Genomic DNA, 25,000 nt, shown 5'->3' on the forward strand with positions numbered 1-25,000 from the left:
ATCGTCGGAACGCATCACGCCTATGTGAAGTTCGATAATCCGAAGGATGCCGCCAGAGCCGTCGCAACGATGAATGGATCTGTGATTGACAGAAAAGGGCCGGTAGAGGTTACGCTTGCCAACCCGGGGCGGGACACGGAATGGAAGGCGTCCGATACAAAGTACGACACCATTGTAGATTCCAGCGTGGTACCGCGGATAACGCCACCGATTCCTAAAGTAAATTCGATTAATTCAAACGAGCTTCAAGGTAAGAATGTTAGCAGAAAAGACAGTGGCGGTAGTGATAACCGTATAACATTTGCAGAAATCTTCGAGCCGATTACCGAGGATATGGTACGGAAGACTCATCCGTTCGAAATGAAGGATATGCTTGCTACTCGCCTGCGGCCAGTTGTTGCCTTCATGTGTCCGGAACTGGGAGATAAATTGACCGGAATGATTGTCGAACTCGACAGCGGCGTCGTGCTGAGTCTGCTAAAGGATATGAATGCTCTGAAGGATAAAGTGCAGCAGGCTGCGAAGGTGTTGAGCGATTTTCGCGAGCGTAAACGAGTGGCGATCGCTGAGTGATCGGTACTGGCTTTCGAGCATTTCACGATCTGTTTTTTGACTCAGTTTACTGACCCAATCAAACTATAATGTATTCGTAGAAACATTTCCCGGTTTTCGGTTCCCCGTTTTATGGGGTAAGAATTAGAATTCAATATAGGATTGACAACGATCAAAGAAACGCGTATCTTAGAACGAGAAAGAAGACCTAAGAAGACTAGCCTATGAAACAATAATTGTGTTGAAATCAAAATTTAATTTTTTATTGCTAACTACGCCGTAGAAATTGGCGGCCTATTGCGATTGTGACGCTAATAAATCCTGGAACGTACAATAGTTTTTTGCTTCATATTAATCTTCCAACATTCTCTGGGCCATTTTACGCCGCCTAGGAAAATCAAATTATATTCTGCACAACAAGTAAAATTGCAATTTTGAGTCTCGAATGAAATAAAATCTCGGAATGGCGTCGTCCTTAAAAAAACGAAAACCCCGAACGAAAAAACGCACACCAGCAGGGGTTTATAGCGTGCGCTTGAAAGTGCTTTGCTCCGTATGCTCCCCCACTCCGTGCCATTTTCGCTGTATCGCTCGGTGGTGGCGCACGTACATCGCAGTCCTCTCTCTCTCTTGGTGGTGCAAACGCGCGGTTTGTGGTTGCAAGTGCACGGATTTGGTTGATTTTACTAAGGTAAGCTGCTTCGCCAAACGTTTTACGATAATTATTGGAATTATCCAGCATCGTGCACCGTTTCAAAGAGGCTGGCAAGGCATACCGTGGAATCCGCGCGCGCATCTTAACCTCCCCACGACCGCCGCAGCCTGCTTTGTTTCCACGTATCCAAGGGACTTTTGTTTAAAATTTCGCTTCTCCCGTGCCATGGCCAGATTCTCGCTTTGTGTTTGTACCAATTAATGTGCCCCTTCCGCACCACCGCGCAGTGTATTGGCTATCGTTTCTTCCTCTTCAATACGTTCTTCTGTGTGCCGTCGGGTTCCTGGGGGTGGGCGAAGGGAGTGTGAAAGTACCGCGTGTGTGTGCGTGTGTGTTCGATCCGCGCGCACCAAAAGTGGTGATACCCAGAATCGAGCGGTGGTGCGACCGCCGGATGGTAGGAGGCGGGGAAATTGGAGCAACACGACGAACAAGCGGGAACATGCACATGTGTGTAAAGAATCTAGAAATTGGACCTCGTCATCGCGCGGTTATCAAACGTCGATCGGCCAATCTCGGCCAAAAGTGTATCAGTCGCTTCGGCTGCCGTTGTATGCCCTGGTTTGTTCTGGATTGTCACGTGAAGCAGTGATTATGTCCACTTGAGTTGAGTCGACAGAATTTACTTGAAACCCGAGGCCTACTTTTCGCCGAATAGCGCGTGTAAGTGCGCAAGTGTTTCAGGATCAGCAGAAATCGCAGTGCACCATCACCTCCCGGTGTCATGACCATCGGAAGACCACACATACACGCATGCTGCAAAATGCATACGTGGCTCGAGCGGCGCTCAAGGCTCCCCATGGGTCTATCCGCTCCGCTTAGATAACGCCTCTGCTCTCTACCTCTAGCTCTCGATGCAGGTGACGGATTGTGTGGCGATGGGTGTGGGTGTTTACGATGCGCCAACTCGCGAACTCGCACGGCCGGGTCTCGCTGGGTGCGTTCGAATGACACGGGCGGGCCCACCCTTCAAGTTGGTGTCGTCTGAGTAATTCTAGAAAAAAGAAAACCAAACCAGACAGCCAGACCGCCAGCCAGCCAGTCAGCCAGCCAGAGAGTGAGCACGAAAGTGAGACTCAGCTGGTTGTGACGATGGGCTGCGAAGAGAGATACGAAAGGAAGAAGAAGAATGCACACAAGGGCGTATCAAGTTGTTGTGGCGTGGCATCAACCGCGTTAATCTCTACAGCGATCGAGCCTCGCAAACTACACAAGAATGTGTGCCGAGCGATTTCGCTCTCGCTCTCTTCTGCGTGCGGTAGCAACCTTTATCAAATCTTTCATATCGCGTTCTCCTCCACCTGCTGCGGCTGAGATGTGATGCGGCTTTCTACCACAACACACCCACACATAGGCGTAAGGAGGTGGAGAAAGAGAATTTGTTGAAATCACGCAAACGAACCGGATCAACTCTTCCATATCGCACGAACATAACCGCGGAAAACGACAACACACAACAACATAGACGGGGCTGTTTTTGATTGTCGCAGATAGCAGCATGATCATGAGATGACGATCAACAGACTCGCGATCGAGTCGTGTGTCTTCTTGAATTTTTGATTCTCGCCGAGCAACATGCTGAGCAATTGCATGTGTATTGGTATTGGTGACGGCAGCTCTAACATGGGATTTATGTGGGGCGGCGTCCATCCCCCCATCACGTGCGACGCATTCCATTGCTGCCGCCGCCGCCGCTACCACCACCGAGTGTTCCTCCCTCCAACCCATTCCTTTCATGCATTATGCGTGAACGGTTGCGGTGGCGACGGACAGCGATGTAGCCCTGCAAGGAGGCGGGTGGTTTTGGTGGAGGGGTTTGTTTATATCCCCGAAGGTCTCTCGTACTGCTTGCGACCATTACTCATCCATAACTCTCGCTCGACCGCGTGTGCGCGCGCGCGCTCCTAAGTGATGGTATCTGACGAAGATGCGGTATCTTACATACGCGAGTTTGCTAAATTAGAATAGAACAGATAGGCCAATTAATAGTTGCTGTCAATATTTGGTATGTTTAGGACGTTTTGAAGTATCAAAGCTCACAAATATGTTGGACGATCGAAGAGCATCTACAAAACTTACTTTTTAGGCGCCGAGAGCCGTCTTAGGCTGTCTTAGAAGATCCTTCCACCACTTGCGGTCGAGCGCCTATGTTCTCCAATTCATTAGATGCTATTCTGCTGTCAATGTCGATACCGTCTCTTCATCTTGATTTGGACCCACCACTCCCTTTAGAACACTTTACGGAATATGGCGTCGTCTGCTAGTTTCGATCTACAAGACACATTTCGTATTAATTGGATTGAAATCAATTTCCATCTCAAGAGCAACCGTGCAAAAAATATTCACCCAGCACACTACGATGGTTGCAGCTGTGCTCAACACTAGAAAACATACGCGTTCTGCTCGTGCTCTGCATGGAGAAGACCGAACGTTCCTGTACGAAATTAGCTTCAATCTTTGTGTGAGATAATAAAGATGAGCCCCCACGCTCCATCTCCATCCTCCCTTCCGGCTGCTAAAACGCATGGCGATCAATTTGGCACCATCATCTGTGTTTGTTTCGTGGCCCCAACCCGAACCACACCTCACACGATGAGATCACACGATAAGCGAGGAAAATCTCATCGTAAGAAAACTCATCGCATCGATGAAAAGCCGTGTGAAAAGATGATAGTAAACTTTACATGAGAGAAAGCAATGATAAACGAAAACATTGCGTTAAAGATGGTTAGCAGGGGTAGGGGTGGAATCAGGGAGGAGGAGGAGGAGCCGGGGGAGGATGCACCGAACCGAACGCAGTCAAAACCTCCCAAAGGGAGGGGGCTCCTCTCAGTCGCTGGCCGCATACGCAACTCCGTTTCCCGAAATCTTAAATTCCCTTTTTACCACATTTCCTTTTTGCCGCAGGGCGGCCACCGAACGGACGCATCTAGTAGCCCAGCCTGGTGGGGTGGTGGTGTGTTGCAACCATCCGGTTACGCGTGGCCAGCTCTCTGTCTTATGTCATAGTGTCGTCGGTAGTACGGCGCACCCTGCATGGTGACTACTTTGTGTCTTCTTTTAGTACTCTTTATTTTCCAAAAAATTGGTAACTTTCAAACAGCTCACTTTGATAAGAGAGACGACGAGAGTGAGAAAATGGAAAACGAATCTCTGAACGCAGCACGAGGTGGTGGTAGCGCTTGCGAACATTTTGTAAACTGCTGGAGCGCGTTACGCGCATGATTGGCGGTGGAATGGAGCGCGCATTAATCGCTGAAAATTGAGTTTTAGTATGTGAAAACGATACTCTTAGCTCACTCAATAGCCATCAGAAACCAATGGTTACAACGCGCAGACTGTTGCGGACAGCGTTACAGTCAGAAATGTAATTCTTTTCGACTAAACTCGATCTTGCTCGTAACTTTCACAGGTTTTGTTTTAAGGAGCCGTAATGCAATCGTCACCAAACGAGCGAGCGAACGAGCAGGCAATGAGAAATCGAAGCCAATGAACTGAAACAGAACCCCAAATCCGTGCCAGAGACCGGCACGGCACTGGCTATAAGGAAAAGGGGAAAAGTGCAACACACATATCGATCATTATTATCTTACTGCGGCAGTACTGTGGCTTGCTGGCCGCTGTATGTTGAATACTGCACACATGCATTTGCATTCCTCATTCTCGTCACGTTTCCGAGAGTGACACGAAGAGAAGGAGACACACTGTCACACAACCGAGCGAAACGTGGTCGTCTTCGTTTGGGACAGGTCGAGGGACATCTTGGATTGAAATATTAATATGCCAAAACTTGGTTCACCACCTCAAGTTTTTAATGGACAACCAATCACCGTGGGGAAGCACAAAGAGAGAGGGAGAGAGAGAGAGGAAGAAACGTGTAAAAGCAGCACTGGGCGAGGGGAAAGAAAGTAACCTAGTTCGCTGAGCTTCGCCACTGTCACGATTGCGTACACTTTTGGCACCCCCTACCGGTCAGCGAGCGACAGAGGGAGAGGCGAGCCCGCTGGTGAACCCCGTGCTGGCTGATTTGATTTTTGCAAACCTCGGCGAAATCGATCGATCAACGATCACCGACCACTGCAGAAGTTAGGGCACGGCGTACGACGAACGTTGAGACAATCCAATTAGTGTAAATTTGGCAGATTGTCGAGCTAATAGATGGTGGGGGAACGGTTGAAGCCGATTCTCCATGCTCCATCTAATGTTGCACTTTTCATCGGCAACACCCCGTTACAGTGTGGAAACCTTTTTTCCGGAGCTTATCAGACAGCTCAAGAGACACATTTTTTTTTTATGCTTCACTACCCTAGGCTGCTATGTCGCGTTCCAATCGCTGCTGCGAGCATTTTATCTTTTCTCTACAGTGTTGCAAGTCAATTGTTTTTGTTAGTTCGTACGGATGCGTGCGATCGTTATTTATTGTTTACGCCTGAAGGTCTCTGCTTGTTGGATGTCGAGTAAACTAACGGAAAACGCCAACTGAGCACAAACGTGCCCACAGTGGAAATAGCATCAAAATCGTGTCGAATTACTTTTGTTTAAAACTGGTTTTAGGAGTTCAACAAAATGGTTCCCGAAAGAATGTATTAGCTTTCCTGTCGCCGAGGCACACACGCCGCAGAGAAGAGGCTGGATTCGAGACTTGGAATTGAATATTCAACCCCTTCCAATGAGCCAGTTGTGTGCCTAATGCCCAGAAATGGAATGCGGTTTGTGGGATAATATCCGGTTATCAGTTTCGGTTGTCCAGCGCGTTCCATAACAAAAACACCAAAAGACAATCACCTGCTGACTCTTATCGCGTATTGGGTTTCTTGTCATCTAGTTACCACCATCACCACCTCGGAATGACATCATTGGCAAGGGTGCATAGCTGTCTAATGGACATTGATAACCGTCGTTTCGCTATCGCTTCTTATCATTGCCGATGTTTTGCGTACGTCCACAATGCGCGTACCACGCGCTGAACAGGATGCGGGTACAATAATTGTTTCTGTTTTGCACAACGAGCAACACAAGGGGCTTAGTAGTAGACGTCGTGGGCGCCGCCTCTTTGTGAATTGTGGTTTGTTTTCTATTTAATGGCTCATCGCATGGCAGACTGTTGTGGCCATCTCCTGCCACGGCGGGCGCGCATTGGAAAAGATTTGCAGAAAGAGCTTCCCATTGAAAGTGCACGCTTTAATTTCAAATTTTCCGATCTTGTCGATCCGTAATTGAAAATTGCGAACGCGCGCGCGCACTCGAAATGAAAACAATGATCAGAGCCCCAGAGCGCACTTTGATGGTTGTGTTAATATTTTCATCCATTTGCTCTGTGATGCACTTTTCTCGCCTCGTCTTGCCCCGCCTGCTTTGCCTGCCCATCATCCATCGGATCGAACCAGCGGGAAATCGGTTGAAAACGGTGGCAACAGTAGCAACAGAAGCAGCTTTTCACCAGTGTTACAGCAATCCGCAAACAGCGCTGTTGAGTTTTCCCATTTGGTGCTAGGCAGTGGCAAACCATCACTTTCCCGCATCGCCTATGCGCACTCGTAAAACGCTGCGTTTCGTACATTTTCGTTGTTTCCGTTGTGGTGAATCGGCGGTTCGGTTCTCTAAACAGTTTTAATAGCACAGCATCCTCCTCTTTTCCACAAGCACACGAAACTCGCTCACGATCTCTGGTGTCCTCTCTTCTGGAGCGAAAGAAAAGAAGGCACGCGTTCCAGAGTAGCCTACTTCGTTCGGGAGGTGCCTTTTCTAGCCTTGGTATTTCTTGCAATAGCAGCAGCCTCATCCATCCTCTCTTTTCATAATCACCTACCTTGCCTCATCATAAACAGTTACTCCAGCAGCATTGATCACACACCACCTGGACCACCGCGGTCCCCTAGGGTGGTCTCTACTAATGTACTGTTCCCGCGCTGCTCTCGATATTGTTGAGTACCGTCTGTGCACACAGAGACAGCACAACAGCAATATGTGGTGTGCAGCCCATGGAGTTCTGCTTCTTCGCGAACGCGCCGCGAGAGTTGTTTGTTTCCATTATGGCGACGAAGGCAGCCACAACCAACCGGCCGCTACCACCACCCTCAAGACAAGACTCCCTGTCATGGTCTTTGGAAAAAGTGAAGTTAATTGCTGATTTCGAGTCCGGTTACTAGTCATTCGCTTGGGCGCTTGGTTGGCTTAGTGCGGCGATCGCACACCAGAGGCACAGCATCGCCACGTGTAGCGATCCGGGGAGAAACGGCAGCTGTGGAAAATGGTGTGTTTGGAAATTTCTGCTGCCGGCATGTGGCGATCGCGTGCTGAACGCAACTGAGTGATTCGGAAAGGAAAAGTGATGAGCTCGTTGAACAAGAAATCAAACCTCTCCACTTGCCAGACGTTTGCTGCTGTCACGTTCAGCTTCTTTGTTGATTCTATCATTCATGCATCGTAGCAACGTTCGCTGAGATCCGTTAATATTTGGTTTACTTCTTTACCACATCGCACTCAAGCACACCGCAACTTTGTGATTGTTTGCGATCTAGAAGGCTCTGTTTAAAATATTGATGTTTGGCTCTGACGACGGCTGCTGTACTCATGATATCAGTTGACTTAAAATTTGTCCTTACTCTCGTTGGCTTGGTTCATTTGGTTTGGTTTCAATGTACCTGATGTGTCTTGCTCTTTTTTTTTTGTATAATTCCAGAAAACGCATTACAACATTACGACTCTGACTGTCTCGCCCAACGGCGGTGAATCGTCAGGTATGGCGGGTTCCCACGGTGGCCTGTCGGAAGAAGCGAAGAGGCTCATAACAGAGATCCGATCCCTTGTCGCCTCCCGCAAGGAACCGTCGACTGCGCAGACCATAATGCGCGACTACAAGGCGATTGAGGGGGAAGCGTTACCGTACCGTAAGTACGGATTCAGCACCGTGGAGGACCTGCTGCAGGCCAGTGGTGAATTCATCATCAAACGTGGAGACCTGGGAGAGCCGCGTATATACGTGAAGGTGAGCCGTGGCGGGGCTCACATTATGCAGATGGTCCAGGCACAGAAAAGTGCGAAGGTGTCACCACGTTTCGCCGCCATGCGCACACCGACGTCAATGAGCCGGACCAACAGCTTCGCCGGTAGCCGTGGATCAACTGGCAGCAGTGGTGGCGGTACGGCATACAGCCGTATCTACCAGCAAATGCCTCAAAACGGGCGCTCTATCTTTCAAAGTTCGTCCTCCGGCTCGCCAAAGAAGGCCAGCTTCGGAAAGTCGGGCTCGCCCAAAGGATCCAAAGCTGCTACTGGTCCATCGTGGAACGGTACCGGTAGTACCACCAGTAGTAGAGGTCCTTCAAAGAGTGACCTTTTTTACCAAGCCATCACCGATGGATCGCAAAATAGGAAAAATGGCCAGGAAACCAACAACAACAGCTTGGCTACGAAGAACAACAATCTTACCAGCACCACTGCAGGTGGCCAGCAGCAGCAGCAGCAGCAGCAGCAACTGAAAGGGAATGATTTGCGCCATAAGCTAGATGGTCGCAATACGGGGCTGAGTCGCTCTTCGGTGGATATGCGCCAAGGAAAAGGAACACTTCTTCCATCGAATATGACCATCACCGTATCCAACGGAACGTCCGGGAGCTATGTGCGCAGGTTGGACTTTTCTGATGGCAAGAGTGGCCAGGAAAGGAAGGTGACTGCCGCCGTTTCTAGCAACAAGATTGCCGGTTCCGGTCGCGTGATTCCTCCGTCGGTGCCACCGTTACCGCTCATGTCTCTTAAGCTGCCGCAACCATCCGAGCTAACGGCCGCACCAAAAGCGTCTACCAGCAGCAGCAGCAGCTTAAGCGCACGGCTCCAGCTGGCCAAGGGTAGTGCACCACCACCAGTATCGACAGAATCAGTATTCCGCAATGCGGCAGCTACGGTGGCAACCACTAGTTCCTACCAGCGAACGCAATCGCTTGAGGAAAGATCATCGCTCGCCACTACCAGTGACACGCCATTCTCATCGACAACACTGCTGGGCCGCAAATCCGTACAGGATCGGCTAACGAAAAATCAACGGGTGGCTGAGCAGGATATGGAAAAGGTGGCCAAGGTGGTGGCACCATTGTCGCCTCCGGTCGCTAATGGTGGCACTACCACCACGGTGATAAACGGAAAAGCTGCGAGCACTACCGCATCGTACTCTGGCAAAAGTACCACTGCGGCTCCCTACACCAACGGTGGCGGTGCACCCGACACAGAGTTCACGTGGAACGACGTGAATGCGACACCCGTGGAGTTACTGATGCGATACAGTAACCTGAAGGGCTATCCGCGGCCAGAGTATCGTTACTTCAGGCTTAAGAACGGTCGCATCCAGTGCCAGCTAACGGTGAATGGATCGACATACTCCACGTACCCGAACGACTATGGCAACGAGTTCGAGTGTCAGTTCGCGGCGGCCCTCAATGCCATCGAGGCCATCCGGAGCGATGAGTCGCGCCAAACGTACTCGGTGTGCCTGGACTCGGACGAGGAGATTGCGAACCATATTTACGAGTTGCTGGTAAACTGCCCGCACGGTATGTTCAGCAAACGTATACCGGATGCGTTCGAGCAGGCGCACCGATCGACGCTACCGGATCACTGGTTTTCGCTGCTCGATCGCTACTCGAACCAGTTGTTTGTGCTGGAAGACTGTCTCGGTGATACGATTGTGTTTGCCCGTGAGCAACCGTCCAGCTCGGATGCTGCGTCGAACACATCGGAGGCACGGCAGATGGCACTGAACCAGCTCGTGCTACCGTGGGACGAACAATATTGGAATCTGTATATCACCAACCCGGTATCGACGGTTGAGGTTTGGGCACGTCTGGTCGGCAAAGAATATAGCGTAAGTGGGCGCAAGGTTGCTTTGATCCGTTGCCCATCCGTCCGTTACAAACCACGGCTTACTGCTCTGCTACTTACTTGCTTCATTCTCTTCTTCCAGGACAAGATGGATACCCTCATTACGGACATTGAGATGTCGATGCTCAGCAATCCACTCACTGCCGACGAATCAGTGGGTGCCGTTGGCGAGTATTACCTGGTTTGCATTACCGATTGCTGGTACCGGGTTCGTGTGGATGAGATCAACTACGAGAGTAACCAGTGCCAGTGCTTCTTCATCGACATTGGCGAGCGGGATCAGTTTGCGCTCGATCAGCTGTACCGGTGCGATCCAAAGTACCTGCAGCTGCCGGGGCAGGCCATTTGCTTTACGCTCGAGGGGCTTGAGGATTTCAACGAAAATCCCAAGGCGAAGCACCATCTCGACAATCTCATCAGTGGTCGCGTGTTCATCGGAGAGATCCTGACGAAACGGGAGGTGTACGAGGAAGCGGAGCAGCTTGGTGGAGTAGGCACCGGTCAGCTGAAGCTAGCGCTCTACGATACGTCCAAGGAGGAGGAAGATGTGCTGATGAATCCGATCATACTGAAGCACATCTGCGACGATACACCGCTGCCGGAGTTGAACCGGAAGACGGTCAACTACGTCAACATCTCGCACGTAGACGATCAGGGCGATGTGTACTGCACGAGGGACGGTGCGATGAGTTATATTCAGGTAAGGCTTGCAGAGAGAGAGAGAGAGAGAGACCGATGGTGATAAAAATGGTGTTTAATGTTTCGGTTTTCCTTCCTTCCTCTCTCTGCCATACAGAAACTCATCACTAATCTGACGAAATCGGACGTGCTCGAGGGCAAGTACCGTGGGCTGTACGAGTCGAAGGTTTCTGCCACACAGCAGCAACTGTACCTAGTGCAGGACGACAGCGATGGCAAGTGGTACCGAGCGGAACTGGATGGCGAGGAATCCGGTCCGTACTGTCGCATGCTGTACGTGGACGTGGGATGCCGTCGGCGGACGAATGTATCGAACATCTATCGGTTGGAACTGCTCAGCCTAGCGCTTAGCCGTTATCCACCGCAAGCCCTTCGGATGCGTATGTTCAATCTGCCGGAGGAGCGTTCGGTGGTGTCCCGTCTGCGTGCTCTGCTGAAGCCGGCCATGCGAGCGATGGCAAAGGTCTGCGCCATGGCACCGGGCAGTGTGCCGCTGGTGAAGATTTTCGTGTACGTCCCCGACGGTAGTGGCGACACCGGGAACAACATTCTCGTGTGCGTTAACGATTCGATTCGGGACGAGAAGGAGTTTGAGCTCGATTCCGAGCTCATCAGTTCACCACGGACGCCCGGTGCGAACGAGAACGCCGCGGCGAGCATTACCTCGAGTTCTTCCGGTGAACGGGACTCCTTACCCAATTCCAGCAACAGTGAAACCGGTGGCACCGGTACGGGCTACACACCGTTGGCCAACAAAGAAGCGAAAGAGCTAGCCAAACGCTTCGATGGTCTCAATCTCAAGCCGACGATGGCAACCCAAGCGGTGCTAGTGGAGAGCAAGCTGGCCAAGATGACGCTCCCGCCCGTGGGCCAGCTGTTTGATGTGAAGGTGACCATCGCTTCGAATCCGAAGTTTTTCATCGTCCAACCGTACGGCTACAATCTGCAGCTCAACCGACTGATGCACGAACTGCAGGACTTTTGTATGAAAAAGGCCCAGCCAGTTCGCAAGGATCAGGTGCGCCAAGGGGAGGCGTACGCTGCCTTCTATAAGGACGGTCATTGGTATCGGTGAGTAGGAGAAAAGCAGCAGCCACTGACCTACAACTAGCAAAAGCTTTCCGGTGTCTAACGATTTTTGTGTTTGTCTTTTATGTTGCAGTGCGATCGTGTTGAACATCATCCATGGACCGAAACCGATCCACGTGTTCTTCTGTGATTTTGGCCAGTTCGAGGAGCTCGATGTGAGTGCGCTGCGCATTCTGTCGCCCAGCTTCCGCGTATTGCCGCAGCAGGCGATTAAGGCTCGACTACATGGTAAGAGGTGGTTGACGACTCCTCCATCGGAAGGCCTGGTGTAAAGCAGCATTTTTTTTAAAACTCTTCCCTAGGTGTCAAACCGCTGAACAAGGGCTGGAAAGCGGACGATGCCGTCCGTTTTCAGAAGCTGGTTGTCGGGCGTAAGTTTGCCAGCATCGTGCGAGGCATCGAGACGGACGAAATCAATCCGAACGAGAAGCTCGTCGACCTGGAGTTGATTGACGTTTCAACGGAGGAAGATATACACGTACACCGGGTGTTGGTGGACGAGGGACGTGCCGTCTACACGGCCGCCCAAACGGTTTAACGATTGAACGAACACAGAGCTCGATATTTATTAACCCATTCCATTACTATCTATTACTGATGAACGATAAAGATAAGGCCGCTATTTGTCTACCCAATACTCTGATACTAATAAGCGCGCAGTGAGTGCGGTAGATGGTATTGTCTGGGGTTTCCTTTTTTTTTTGCTCTTAAATATTTAATCTCGGCATTATCATCTCCATTGCGTGTCCTAGACACGTGATTCTCATTACAGGGGCCTTGGGTTCCGTTTTTCTTCATGCGTCCACGATGTAAGGAAAGTGCGCGCGCAGCCTACTGTCTAGTGTGTAACGATTTGTTTTGCTTGGCCTTGACGAATGCCAATTTTTATGAAATAGATATAATCTCATATTTTATCGTCCAAGCACCCCTATGGCGAGAGAAGAAGAGAGGGAAGGGGTCTGTTAGCGGTAGTAGTTAAGGGGCCAAAGAATTAGAATGAACCCGCATGGCCTGCTTCTGTTCTTATACTTTCTGCTGTTGCATGTTTGTTACGGCGGAACGGCATAGGCGATGATTTCCTGCGTGAGGTTGTGGCTCCTAGTGCTTAGAGCTTACCCTGCCAGAGAGCTAGCCACAGCATGCGAAATGATATGTGATAATACTGAACTGGAAAACCTGAATTAATGTTGCCTTTCTTCCATTTATAATTAATATTGATAAGCGACGATGAACAGCACAGGCAATGAGAGGATGCGAGAGAGAGAAAGAGCCAAAAGGAAATACGATATTCCCGGTTAGTACGATTTGATGCGAGCGCAAATGCGAAATATAGTTGAGGCCTATTGAAAGGCAGAAACGTAATTTATTATCACCCCGCTACACTGCACTATCCCTGCCCTTAGTTTTATCCCGTAGAAACAGGGAGGAGGCTGAGGAGGATAGGAACGTGTAACAAGTGCCTCCTTCGGAATGCCTATTGCAGCGTATTGCGGTAATGTAATGGATACGTAAGGAAATGTAATATGGAGTATTGCGGTTAAATTTTTCTTTAAACTCATTTAGAGGAATCTAGGGCCACATATATACCCCCCCAATATAGGGAACATTAATACTATCCGATGCACAGACGCATGCACGCATGGCATGATCATCCTATTCGATAGTAGTCGCGCAGCCACTGCTCGTCCTATAATCGCTCATTACTCCTTGACTTAGTGCCTTAAGAAATGGGAACCGTATGTGATGGATATTCAAACTATTCAAGTAGTATGAACTATTTAATCCCTATTTTTTTTCTACTGATTGGAGTTATGTTTTAAACGAAGAAGAAGAAAAACTATACACCCCGCGTCACCAACTGCACAATAGCACAATACCAGCGAAACAATTTCAAGCCACTACAACGAACGAAGTCATATGAATTATAAATCCCCGTCGTATACGAAAGAGCCATTACTTATTACTCCGAGCGATACCGATTTTTGGGTACGGAAGCGAATTAATTTTCGGGAAACCACCAGAACACACGAACTAAAAGCGAAATAGAATGCCATGGAGGAGGTGGGTTAAAAAAAAGTGTACTGCGTTTCATTTTCTTTATTACATTTTTATGAAAGAAAAGCAACTCTGTTTAGTAGAGACATTTTATTTTATTTTCTAATAACATTTTTGCGAAAGAAATACCAAATTTTGGCCAGCGTCGGGCCCACTGTGTCGATAGTGTGAAAGAGAAGTAGCGCTAGAGGGAGACGAATAGCTCTTTCCCATTTGCGCCGGGCTACCTCCTCGACTGGTATGCCCCCCTATTACTTTTCCACTTTTCTTTGGACATCGAATTTTTGGAATTGTTTTTTTCAGTTTTTCGAGTTTTTTCTCGTTTTTCAACCATTTCGGATTGATTATTCAGAATCTAATCGTAGAATCTGGTGTTAGATGACAGATCTGTATGAAGTGATAGCTCCATCTCTAGAATCTTTCCCCAGATTCTTATAATAATTATACCAAAGGGTGATGTGCTTTTCACTAGTTTATTGATTTACCTCCGGATACGGGTGCCGGCGTATGTGTTACATAAAAGTTAATAAATTAACGGATAGTTTCACTCGTAATCGTAGTGTAATACTAATGAGCATAATGTACAAATAAAGTCAACCGTCTGACCACCACCCTCCCTACCGTGGATCTAGCTTTCTCTTGTAATAAAGAATGTAGCGTGTCTTCTAGCGACCTGCGACTAATGACTCTCGGCGGTCTCTACTGCTAGCTTGTCTTCTAGGGGGTAGCGATAGGAGAGGTGCACTTAAGGCGGGAGAAAGATGAGGAGTAACTTTCTAATTCTACTTCATAATTTACTACTCAAGGACCTGCCACGTGTGACTTGCGAGACTAGCTCACTATTCTGCTGCTGTAACGGCAACCGAGGTAACGATCGGCGATCGGCGGGAACCGATCCTGGATCGTTCCTTTCCGTGATGCCCTTCCTCCAGCACCGTATGCTCTACCTCGATATACTCTTCCTCTTCTTCCTTCTGGTTTTCAACGTCGTCGTCGTCGTCGTCATAAACCTCTTCGTCATCCGCTTCGGATTCTTCCGAATCAACCTTCTCCTCTGCTCGCTTATCATCCCTATCATTGGCTTCCCTAATCATTGGCTGCTGCGCTTCTTCTTCTAGCTCACTTTGGTCCTGGCAATCCCTCACAGCCGCTTCAGCGTTGTTCTGCTCCACCTGCTGCTGCTGCTGGTCGTCTTCTTCCTCATTCCGGTCCCTGTCCTGTTCCTGCTTGATGGTAGAATGATGGCTCGGGTCCTCTCCTTGGCGCTGCTCTGGCCACTCTCCCCGATACAGTAATCCCGTACGTTCGCGATCCTCGTGCTCGATCAGATGGTGTTCGAGCTCGGCCCGGAAGAAGTACGCCACACCGCACCGCTCACAGTCGTACGGTTTGGCGGTTGCGTTCGAGTGTGCCACCGGTAGGTGTGCCTGTAACCCGGCCGATGAGGTAAAGACGGCCGAACAGAGGTAGCACACGTAACCGCGTTCCTCGCACCCCGCGAACGTATGGTCGATCAGGTGTTCCTGCAGTTTCAGTGCATTTGCGAGCATCTTCTTGCACAGATTGCACTGAACCGGTGGTGCGGGTGATGTCGTCGTTGCTGTTGACGGGGCACCGCCAGTTCCTGGGGCCACCGGTTGCTCCGTGTTCGTTGAGTTGGGCAAATCGCCTACCAACCGGTTGCTACGATGATGCTGTTGCTGCTGCTGGAGTTGCAACAGCTCACCGCCGCCGGACTGATTACCGACGGTGGATGAAGAGGAGGAGGTGTACGGCCGTTGTTCAGTCGATCCGGAAGCGGTCGATGGCGGGCCCGTCGCTGAGACACCCGCCGATTGACCGGCAGGTTTGAGGAAGTTCATCGATAGAAGCTTCGTCGGGAAATTGTGTCGTTTCAAGCACGCGTCGCAGATCTTGGTCGAGGCCTCCGGTTGCGATGGTAACGGTTCCAAGCAGAGGGCACAGGTGCGCTCGTTCGTATCGGCCGACTTTGTGTGGAATCTGTGGAAGGTAGTAAAGGGAAAGTCAGGAAATTAGAATACATGGTATTTTGTAAACACAGTTGGCTTATGGGAACAAGAGATAAACGTCGTAGAGAAAAGGCCTGCAGTAGGCATTGGAAACTAAACTTTCTTATTTTTCACACGCCTGCACTCAGCCTCTTTTGGCGTATCTACTATTGCGACAAATACTAATACAAATATAGTGAATCAGAAAGACCGTTCAACTTACTTTGCGTGCAGGCTGATCTCAAACTCGGAATTCAGTGTCTGCCTGCAGCAGATGCACTGCTGCGGGAATCGGTCCTGTTCCACACTTGAACCACCAACGTTTGTACTGCTTGTCGTCCCTGAGGAACCACCGGGAGTGGCAGCAGTGCTGGCACAGGCAGTACTTCCATTAGCAGCCGCAGCACCTCCGGTAGCGGATGAACTGGACGTACTAGTGCCCTGTGCGTTGGCTGTTGACGTAGCTGGTGTCTGGTGTACCGGAAGGTGCTGCTTGAACGTGTGCACATCGGGAAGCGGCAGGCTACAGTGCGAACAGCGTCCCGAAGCACCGACCTTACAGTGGGCCAGCTTATGTTCGGCTAGTACGGCGGGCGAGGGGAAAATCTCATCGCAAATCAAACACTTGTGCTTACCGCCACCCGTGTTATGCGCAATTTTCATGTGATTCTCGAGCTCGTTTCTGGAATGGATCGGAAAGATTTTTGGGAAATTAGCTATGGTGTGTTTCGGTTAGCGTAACGCAACCCTGGGGGAGTGGCACATACCTCGACCGGAAGTCACCGTTACAGTACGCGCAGCGCAAGCTGACACCCGTCTTGAGATTATGCACGATCTTGCGGTGTGTTTGAACCTCACTTTCCGTGCTGAAATCGGTTCGCTCGCAGATACCACAGCTGTAGCAGGAATTGGCACCGGTAATACTACTGTTGCCTGTGGTGCTGGCGGTACTAGTAACCCCCTTTCCGGCACCTCCATTGCCAGTAGTTAGCTTCAAACCAGCGGAGCTTTCCTGGTGGTCCGATAGCACAGGAAAGCTAACCAACTGACCCCCTGCGACCGGTGATTCGGAATCCACTCGTGAGCCAGCGGTGGTAGTGGTGCCAGAGACCATTCCATTATCTCCATACGGACGCTGATGGATCATTGTGATCGGGGAGTACAGTTTGGTGCTTCCAGCTGTGGTAACGGAATTAGATGCACTTCCTGGTGCACTGTTTGCAATACTCTCGGGAGAGTACAATCCATTCAGGACACTTCCCCCGGGAGCTCTCTGGGACGGGTTGGCCGTGCCGAAGCCGAGCCCTAACAGTGGGTTGCCGCTTGACTTGCCGCACGCTCCAGAACTCGGTGATAGGGGAAGAAATGGGTTCTTTTTGTTGGCACTGCCGGTTGAAGAGGATCCAGGAGCACTAGATGCGTCTGCTAGAAAACCTCCACGATGCTGCTGCTGCTGCTGCTGCGGAGGTGCCTTTCCAAGCATCGAATCATAGAACCCATGGAGTAGGCCATGCGGTGGATGTTTCATCTGCATGTCTACTTGCAGTCCCGGATTGGCGTAAAATTTGTTGGCTGTCTGGTAAAGGCTTGGCCAGCTACCAGTAGCAGCAGCGGCCGCTGCGGCTGCCGCCATCGCAGCCATCTGACCGTGCAGTTGAAGATACTCCAGCCCGGCCGCAGTCGTTGCGGTGGTGGATGGCACCGATGACGCTGCACTCGTTGTAGTGCTGCTGCAGGATGATGCCGGTGGTATGCCATTCGTTCCGGATGTGGCGATACTCAATGGTCCGTTCGAGGAGTTGGCACCATCGCCACCACCTCTGCGGTTCGGCGAAGCTAACTCCTTCTGACTGTGGTGTGTCTGGAGGTGTCGATCGAGCAGGAACTCTACGTGGAACGATTCAGGACAGGCCGGACATCTGCGGAGTGTGAAAAGAGCGTAAGTAGTCGGTAAGCGATTTATTGCGGTATGATTATGCTTGCCCAGCGGCTGCTTACTTGTATTTCCTGGCGTGCGAAGCAAGATGGAAGTGCATCTCGAGCTCGGACGAGCACACGACGCGACAGAACATGCATTGTACCGCTCCGGGTGCTAGATGGCGGTTGCGAATGTGTTGCCTAATTACGTATTAAAAGTATGGAGAAGAATAAAATGTCAATCAATACGCTCTCCATGACAACAGGATCGTCTAGTCACCGTAGCAACGAATATTAGATGGAAGCTACCAAGTCCTGGAATTTGCTTACCGGAAGTCACGCTCCGTGCGGAATGTTTCGTTACAGGCCGAACAGCGGTACAGCTTCGCCTCAACCGAGTGGCTAACGGCAAAGTGCACCTGCACCTGTACCTTCGACTCGAACGTCTCACCACACACGGTACACTTGTACAGCAGCTGCAGGTGCGACTCGTACAGATGCTTATGCAGCTCGTCGGCCTTTGCGAAGCTGCCCGTTTTTCCCGGGCCCACAGTACAGCCACCACTAGTTGCTCCTCCACCCCCTACCAATGGACACCGATACTCGATCGCCGTCACCAGGTAATGGCCGATTGTGTGCTGCTCGTACTCGGCCTGACCACTCATCGTGGCCCCACACTGCTGGCAGAGGAATGTCGAGAGAACGGCCGCTGTGCTGGACGGGCCGCCACCAAGGATGGGATTTCCGCCAGCACCGCCGGATGCCAGACCGCCCGACATTGCCGCCACGCTGGCACTTTGCTCGAGATGCGCTTTTAGGTGCGTGCGGAACGATTCAAAATCGGGCAGGGCGGCATTACACTGATTGCAGAGGTAGGCCCCGGGTGGTGGTAGAGGTTGTGATGGTGCCGGTGGTGGTAGATGTGGTCGCTGCTCGTGGCACGTTTCACTAGACCCCGAGTGGGAACCCATATGGTGCTGCTGGTGATGCTGGTAATGTGATGCCAGTAGTGATCCCGTTTGTTCCGTCCTGGTATCAGCATCGCGCCTGCTGTTGCTACCACTACCCCGCGCACGTCGCTGTTCCTGATGGCTGGACGGAGCTTGCTCGTGCTTACGCGCGGACTCTGCCACTCCTGGTTCGTCGGTTTCTGCTTCCAGCTTAAGACGCTTCATCTTCGGTTGGCTGAGATCGGTCGGAGTGAGCTGCTCGGTGGATGCGTTCCTTCGGAGACTCTCGGAGGAAGCCGTCGGAGCATGCGATGGTGATCCGGGACCGGAACGGTGTGATTCACAGGGTGAAGATCGGGCAGATGATGAATGGCTGATGGAGGGTGTCGTGCGATCGGTATCTTTGCGTTCCCGCTTGATATGACCATTCGCAGGATCATCCGGTGGCCTTTCTCGATCTTCCTCATCCGGTTTCCCTTCTTGGTCTTCCTCTCGATCCGTTTCCACACGATCGACGTCATCGTGCTCGCCGGTGAGTAGCGGTGAGCGATGCTCCGGAACATCGTCCTGTCGCCGTCGCTTCGTATCCGGTTCAACATCCCCGTCATCGTCATCTTCCTCGTCCTCGTCCTCATCTGATTCCTGTTCTCGCTCATCATTGATATCCCTAGCACCGGTGGATCTCCGTTCCTCCTTGACAGCCGAATCGGAGGATGGGGTGCGTGGTGCCGCCGACGCACCAAGGTTGGCACCGTAGAGCGAGGAAAAGGTGCTGCTAAGCAGACTCTTGTTAAAGTGTAGCTGCTCCAGCGACTGCTGGTAGCCGGACGAAAGGCGTCCCATCGGTGAACCACGGCCACCGTTCGGTGACAGCCGATGGCAACCGATCGTGCTCGCCGCCGCCGCCGTCGTCGTTAATCGATCCAAATGGGTGGCCTTCAGATGGGCAAACATTAACGGCACCGTCGGGAACTTCATCGTACAGAACTCGCACACGATCGGTGGGTAGCTTGTGCCGGTGAGCGGTGCCGGTGATCCATCCGGTGTTAGCGCACGGCGTCCACCGGACGCAGCCCGTGGTAGATGCTGCGAAACGCCAAAGAACGGATCACCGGTGCCGAGCAAACCGAGCGGACCACCGTGCATCGTTTGGACGTGCATTCCGAGCTGCTCGAGTGAACCAAAGTCGGTCCGGGTGCAGTACAGGCAGGAGAGATGATCGGACGACGGATTGCCACCTGCTGGTATGCTTCCTTCTCCTCCTCTCGAACCACCTTCTCCTGTTCTTCCTCCTCCTCCTCCCCCTCCGGGTGTCGGTGTACGGTTGATGGAGTTGCCAGCGGAGCTAGAACCCTTGACTGCACTGTGCTTCGCGCTCGATCGTCCACCACCACCACCACCCCCGCCCATCAGCAGCAGTGGATCGGAATTGGAGTTGCTGGGGGCATAGGGCGAAAACTTGGAGTTACGTTTACCTCCACCACCGCTCGAGAGAGAGCTCGTAGTCGACCGGGGACTGTAGGTGAGGTTTGGGCTACCGGTGAGCGCCAGCTGCTTCTTGTGGTTCTGCATGTGGCTCGTCAGGGCGGCCGCTGTGTTGTAGCCTCGGTTGCAGATCGTACACTGGAACGGTTTCTGGTTGTCGTGCGTCTTCATGTGAATCTTCAGATGATCACTGTATGGAAAGAGTGAGAGAGCAGGGAGTGTTACACGTTATCCAAAAGGATCGAGTGATGACTAGCGGCTTACCTGCGCGAAAAGGCGGCCTCACAGTGTAAACAGCGATAGCGCCGGTCGCCCGTATGCAGCTTCGTGTGGCGATCACGGGACCGTTTGTGTTTGAACAGCCGTGCACAGTACTCACACTTGAAAGGCATGTGCTCCGTGTGGCTCTGAAGAGATGAATGGAACAGAGAGGAGGGTGAAAAACGCGCATTAGCTCGTGCCTAGTTTAGTTGTTGGGTGCGATTTTGGGTGGTTAGATTGCATCATTCAGATTCCCCTGGGTTTTTACGGTTCGTTGCAAAAATTGTTGTGTTATTTTGTGATCCTTCTTTGAGCAGAAATGTTGTTTAAAAGTATGATTTTAATATTGAGCATTTTTTATTTGCCTTATACTGTTTGTTAAAGCAGTGAAAAGACACTTTTACCCGGCAGTTGCTATGCACAACCAACTGTTGCTATCCAGAGGATTGCTAGATCGTCAACGGGATTTTCAAATCGAGCAGCACCTTTTTGCGTTGTAGTAGACATCGCTTCCGCCGAAACGACACGTAATTAACTAGCTTCAAAGTGCATACCAATGTAGTGCGGTGTAGTGAATTATATCATAATTTTAATTGTTCCTTTATGTTTTAGGAGTTTGAAGCTACCGCTGCAGCACTTCCAGCAAACGAAGGAATCTTCGTGCAACACCAACGGACGCGACAAAAAATGCTCCAAAGCCACCGAAGTCGAATGGTGGCATTTTAATGAATTATTAAAAATGTCCCAGAACAGCAGCCAACCCAACGCGTGATCCGTTCTTGGTTCCTTCAAACACCATTTGGCATTGGAAATGGAAGCGATCGATCGAAATAGTTGACCGCGCTGCTGTGGACGGCGCATAGTTTGGTGCTTTACCCCCACCCATCCCGGGTGGCCATCCGAGAAGGTAGGTGCGCATCAAGAATGTTGACCAACAGGCAACTGGCCAACACGCAAAAGCTATATCATGATATTCTGGTGGCCGTCTTAGGTTGACTTGGTGGCTGGTGAGGTGAGAATGAGACACTTGGGCCCTTGAAGGAGTCGTCCACGGCAACCATCACCACCACCCGGGGGAAACGCTGGAATGGAATTCACACTTCAACGCGTCCATGTCCTCCAGGGGGCGGTGTGGACATGTCAAAAATTGTTGCACGTCCGCTGCTTACCGGGCGGGCGTCCAAATTATGACAGCAAACCAGAAGGCAAAACCGACTGACTCGTTCGTCCGCGCGGCGGCACCTCCTGCGCGGTCAGTTGGTGAGTCGCGCGCGCGCGCGCGCGGGTTGGACTCATAAATATTGATCTTTCCGGCCAGAGGTAGCCACCCGGGGCGGGCCACACGAGGAATGCATAAATGGACCCGCGTCTTCTGTGCCTTCTGCTGTGCTGATGCTGCTGCTGGTTTGATGATCATCATCTTTGTGATCCTCGCTCCTCTCTCTCCCTCTCTCTCCTTTGGGTGAGGCACGCAGATCCACCACCAAGGTGCAGTAGTGGACAGGCGCAGTCTCGCGGACCGAGATTCTTGCATTTGCTTGTCACCACTTGGCCCCCGGGTTCCCAGCCCGGGGACCAACAGTTGCTCTTATCGCGCACTTTGGATCGCGGTAGCGCGCCAGGATCGGGAAATTTGTTCCGCGATCCGCCGGTCGCGGTCGCGGTCGGGTCGCAGAATGTGCGAATGTCTGTTCCTTATGATCTGATGAACGTCGTTTGTCGTTCTGGTGCTGCTGCTGCTGCTGCTCCTGGTGCTGATGGAGAAAAATCTCATTTCAATGTGCGCCGGTTGCGGGCTCGGCCCGACGGCCACAGCAACGACGTTCTGCTCTTATCAGCTAGATGACATCTCGTCGAGCTCGAGACACGGTCGCTTCATTCTTGCGCAAGATTCTGGCCCTTTTTTGCCCTTTTTCCCGGGGTGTCCCGGGGCGAGGGCTCCAGAGCCTCAAGTGTTCCGGTGCCGGAGCGCAAACGCGAGTGCCGCTTTGCGTTGTTCATTGTCACCCATTTTTGCACGATTTCCGGGAGCCGGTGTGCCGCGTACGCTTTCATTAGAAACCTCAAGGGCAGCTTCGAGAGAGGTGAGTGGGCCCTCTCGTTCGCTTATTCGATCGGAGTTCGCATGCTATAATGCGAGCATACTTTCTTATCGCGCCCATCATTTCGACCACATCCTGGTTATGAAAAGCGCTTTTTTTCGCTTATGTGTTGGCAACGATCCTGCCCGTTCGTGCTTTCGGAACCAGGTAGTTGCGCAAGATACACGGAAGGTTCATAAAAAATCGGCCGTTTATGTTGAGAAACAAAAAAGAAGTCTTGTGTTTTTGATTGAGACAGAGGGAAATGATGCAAATTAAGAAATATTTTTCATAAATTATCATAAAACTGTTGATGTGAAACATTGTGAAGATTCTCATTGCAAAAGCAATTATGAAAATGAAAAAAAAAATATAAGTAAAGATAGAACAGTTAAGGTCAAACAATGCAAATTGAGTTTAAAGTTAATACTCAAATCGCAATCACTAGCTTAAAGAAACTGATATGAATATTTTTAACTAGTAACTGATATGATCGTGGATTTTTATCGATTACACCACTTCATAAATAAGAGTAAAGTTAAAACAATATGTTTTCAATTAAAGAAAAATCTCGTTATAGTTTCTTCAATTCCGCTGGCGCTCTTTCGACTTCGATTTGGATCTCACTCTCCCCAGGGAATCGTTACCGTCCGTGGTTACGCGGCCATATTGGGGGCCCATGGTCCAACGGCATGAAATCTCCTTAGCTCACCCCACGACTACTCGATTGTGCGGTAATTTAAAATGGCCCCCAACCTGACCACGCGGTCGGCAGAGCAGAAAAACAAAATGTTGGCCAACACCCCTGGAGTGCGTCTCCCAAGAGCCCCCCCCCCCCCCTTCCCTTCACTCCGAGCGGCTCATTAGCATTCGATTATGGACGGCGCGGTACTCACGGGCACGGGCTGGCTTGTCGTCGTGTACGATCGCACCAATCACCACGCACATTCCCCCCGATCGATTCCGGTTTGTCCCTCCGAGATGCCAAATCGGGCAGCAGCAGTCCGTTGCGGCTGCACGTTGCCGATCATAACGATCATGATGATGTGGTTGTTGGGGTAGTACGCTTCATGGGCCGTGCGCCATTGCACCTTAGATGGGCCCGACGGCTCTCGGTGTTCCCGGGGCCACCCTGCTGGCGTTGATCGTACATAGATCTTAGACGCCCTCGGATCGCGCGTGTTGGTTCATATGGCCGACGGTCGAGATGCGATTTACGATTGCTAATTACCAACCGACAGCAAACAGCGCCGGCACCGCAGTCACAGCTCTATTTTGGGAACCCTTGCGATGCGAGAATTGGGCGCGACCGGTTCCTGGTGGCTCCAGTAATGCACTTATTTGGAGTGCAAGGAGTATTTTTTTTGGGGTTTCTCTCACGATGCCCCATTCGGTGATTGCATGACTTCGATTCGAATTTAAATTACCAACATAAATTATTGGCAATTACTGGGAAGATGATCTACGTTAGGTAATCGGAACCTGTTTGATATAATATGAGAAAAAAAAAACCGTTCATTCTGAAGCAAAAGAAATGAAAGAGCAGATTATAACAGATGAAAAAGTGTGGCCTCTGCCTCGACGTGATAATAAAGCACGCATCTTTCACGCTCTCGCTTTGGAGATCCAAGTGACATAAAAACTTGTTATTACCATTTCAATCCTTAGACACCTAGCCAGTCGATAAATGAAGATAAACTTGACGGGAAATGACTAGAAGTGTTTATTATAATAGCATCTTCGTTTAAGAAGTGCAATTCAACATACCAAGGTATATTCTATAACCAATGGATTTTTTTTTTTGGAAGACTATAGTCTTACTAGAACCTGTCTGACTCTCCGAAACTTTGATCACCGTTTAAACTGCGCACTTTAGAGTTGATAGCAAAGTTTCAGTTCAGTGACTCATAAAGCCACGAGGCGCAATTATGATGGTTCAGCAAATCGATCGATTTACCAATGCGCCGGCCGGGTGCTCCCAATGGTGCCCGTTCACTACCGGACGACGTGCACCAATGTCGCTCTCCCAAACGGGTAGCACGATGGCCACCGTATATACGCCACGGCACACGCATAGCGCACTGGAACTGCAGGCTGACACGTAGTGCGTGTCGAGTCCCACAAGTGATAAAAGTATGAGCACGGATTCGAGTTGGAATGGGTGATGATGCAGTGATACCCATAATGGAACAGGCCACGAACCAAATCGAAACCAGCCCGACCAGAGCAAAGGAGAAACATGACACTTTGGTGGACGCACTCTGCTCGAGCGGTTCCCGATTGGTGGAATAGTTTTCGCGGAACTACGGACTT

The 25,000-nt window shown here is 50.8% G+C and overlaps 3 protein-coding genes across 3 annotated transcripts in view; 2 read left to right on the top strand and 1 right to left on the bottom strand.

Annotated features, from left to right (window-relative positions):
- The window catches only part of LOC126574414 (uncharacterized), a 1,229-nt gene extending 341 nt beyond the window's left edge, over positions 1 to 888 (top strand). Inside the window, exons 2-3 of the mRNA XM_050234604.1 lie at positions 1 to 250; positions 308 to 888. The exon at positions 1 to 250 is cut by the window's left edge and continues 173 nt beyond it. Coding sequence (XP_050090561.1) covers positions 1 to 250; positions 308 to 573 — 516 coding nt within the window. The 3' untranslated portion in view covers positions 574 to 888. The remainder of the gene's footprint in view (positions 251 to 307) is intronic.
- A 258-nt stretch (positions 889 to 1,146) lies between these two features.
- LOC126574404 (tudor domain-containing protein 7B) lies at positions 1,147 to 13,999 on the top strand. Its single transcript, XM_050234594.1, has 6 exons — positions 1,147 to 1,243; positions 7,950 to 10,124; positions 10,224 to 10,841; positions 10,938 to 11,911; positions 12,003 to 12,157; positions 12,232 to 13,999. Exons 2-6 carry the CDS (start codon positions 8,010 to 8,012, stop codon positions 12,465 to 12,467), a joined length of 4,098 nt encoding a protein of 1,365 aa, XP_050090551.1. The 5' UTR covers positions 1,147 to 1,243; positions 7,950 to 8,009; the 3' UTR covers positions 12,468 to 13,999.
- A 611-nt stretch (positions 14,000 to 14,610) lies between these two features.
- Positions 14,611 to 25,000, bottom strand: part of LOC126579058 (zinc finger protein 423 homolog) — a 17,374-nt gene continuing 6,984 nt past the window's right edge. The window contains exons 3-9 of the mRNA XM_050242291.1: positions 20,610 to 20,752; positions 18,241 to 20,535; positions 17,992 to 18,111; positions 16,761 to 17,912; positions 16,217 to 16,675; positions 15,733 to 15,985; positions 14,611 to 15,624 (exon numbers count right to left, since the gene is read on the bottom strand). Of these exons, the coding sequence (XP_050098248.1) occupies positions 14,824 to 15,624; positions 15,733 to 15,985; positions 16,217 to 16,675; positions 16,761 to 17,912; positions 17,992 to 18,111; positions 18,241 to 20,535; positions 20,610 to 20,752 (5,223 nt within the window). The 3' untranslated portion in view covers positions 14,611 to 14,823. The remainder of the gene's footprint in view (positions 15,625 to 15,732; positions 15,986 to 16,216; positions 16,676 to 16,760; positions 17,913 to 17,991; positions 18,112 to 18,240; positions 20,536 to 20,609; positions 20,753 to 25,000) is intronic.

The sequence above is a fragment of the Anopheles aquasalis genome, chromosome 3, assembly GCF_943734665.1.
Source record: "Anopheles aquasalis chromosome 3, idAnoAquaMG_Q_19, whole genome shotgun sequence".
NCBI classification, from domain to species: domain Eukaryota; kingdom Metazoa; phylum Arthropoda; class Insecta; order Diptera; family Culicidae; genus Anopheles; species Anopheles aquasalis.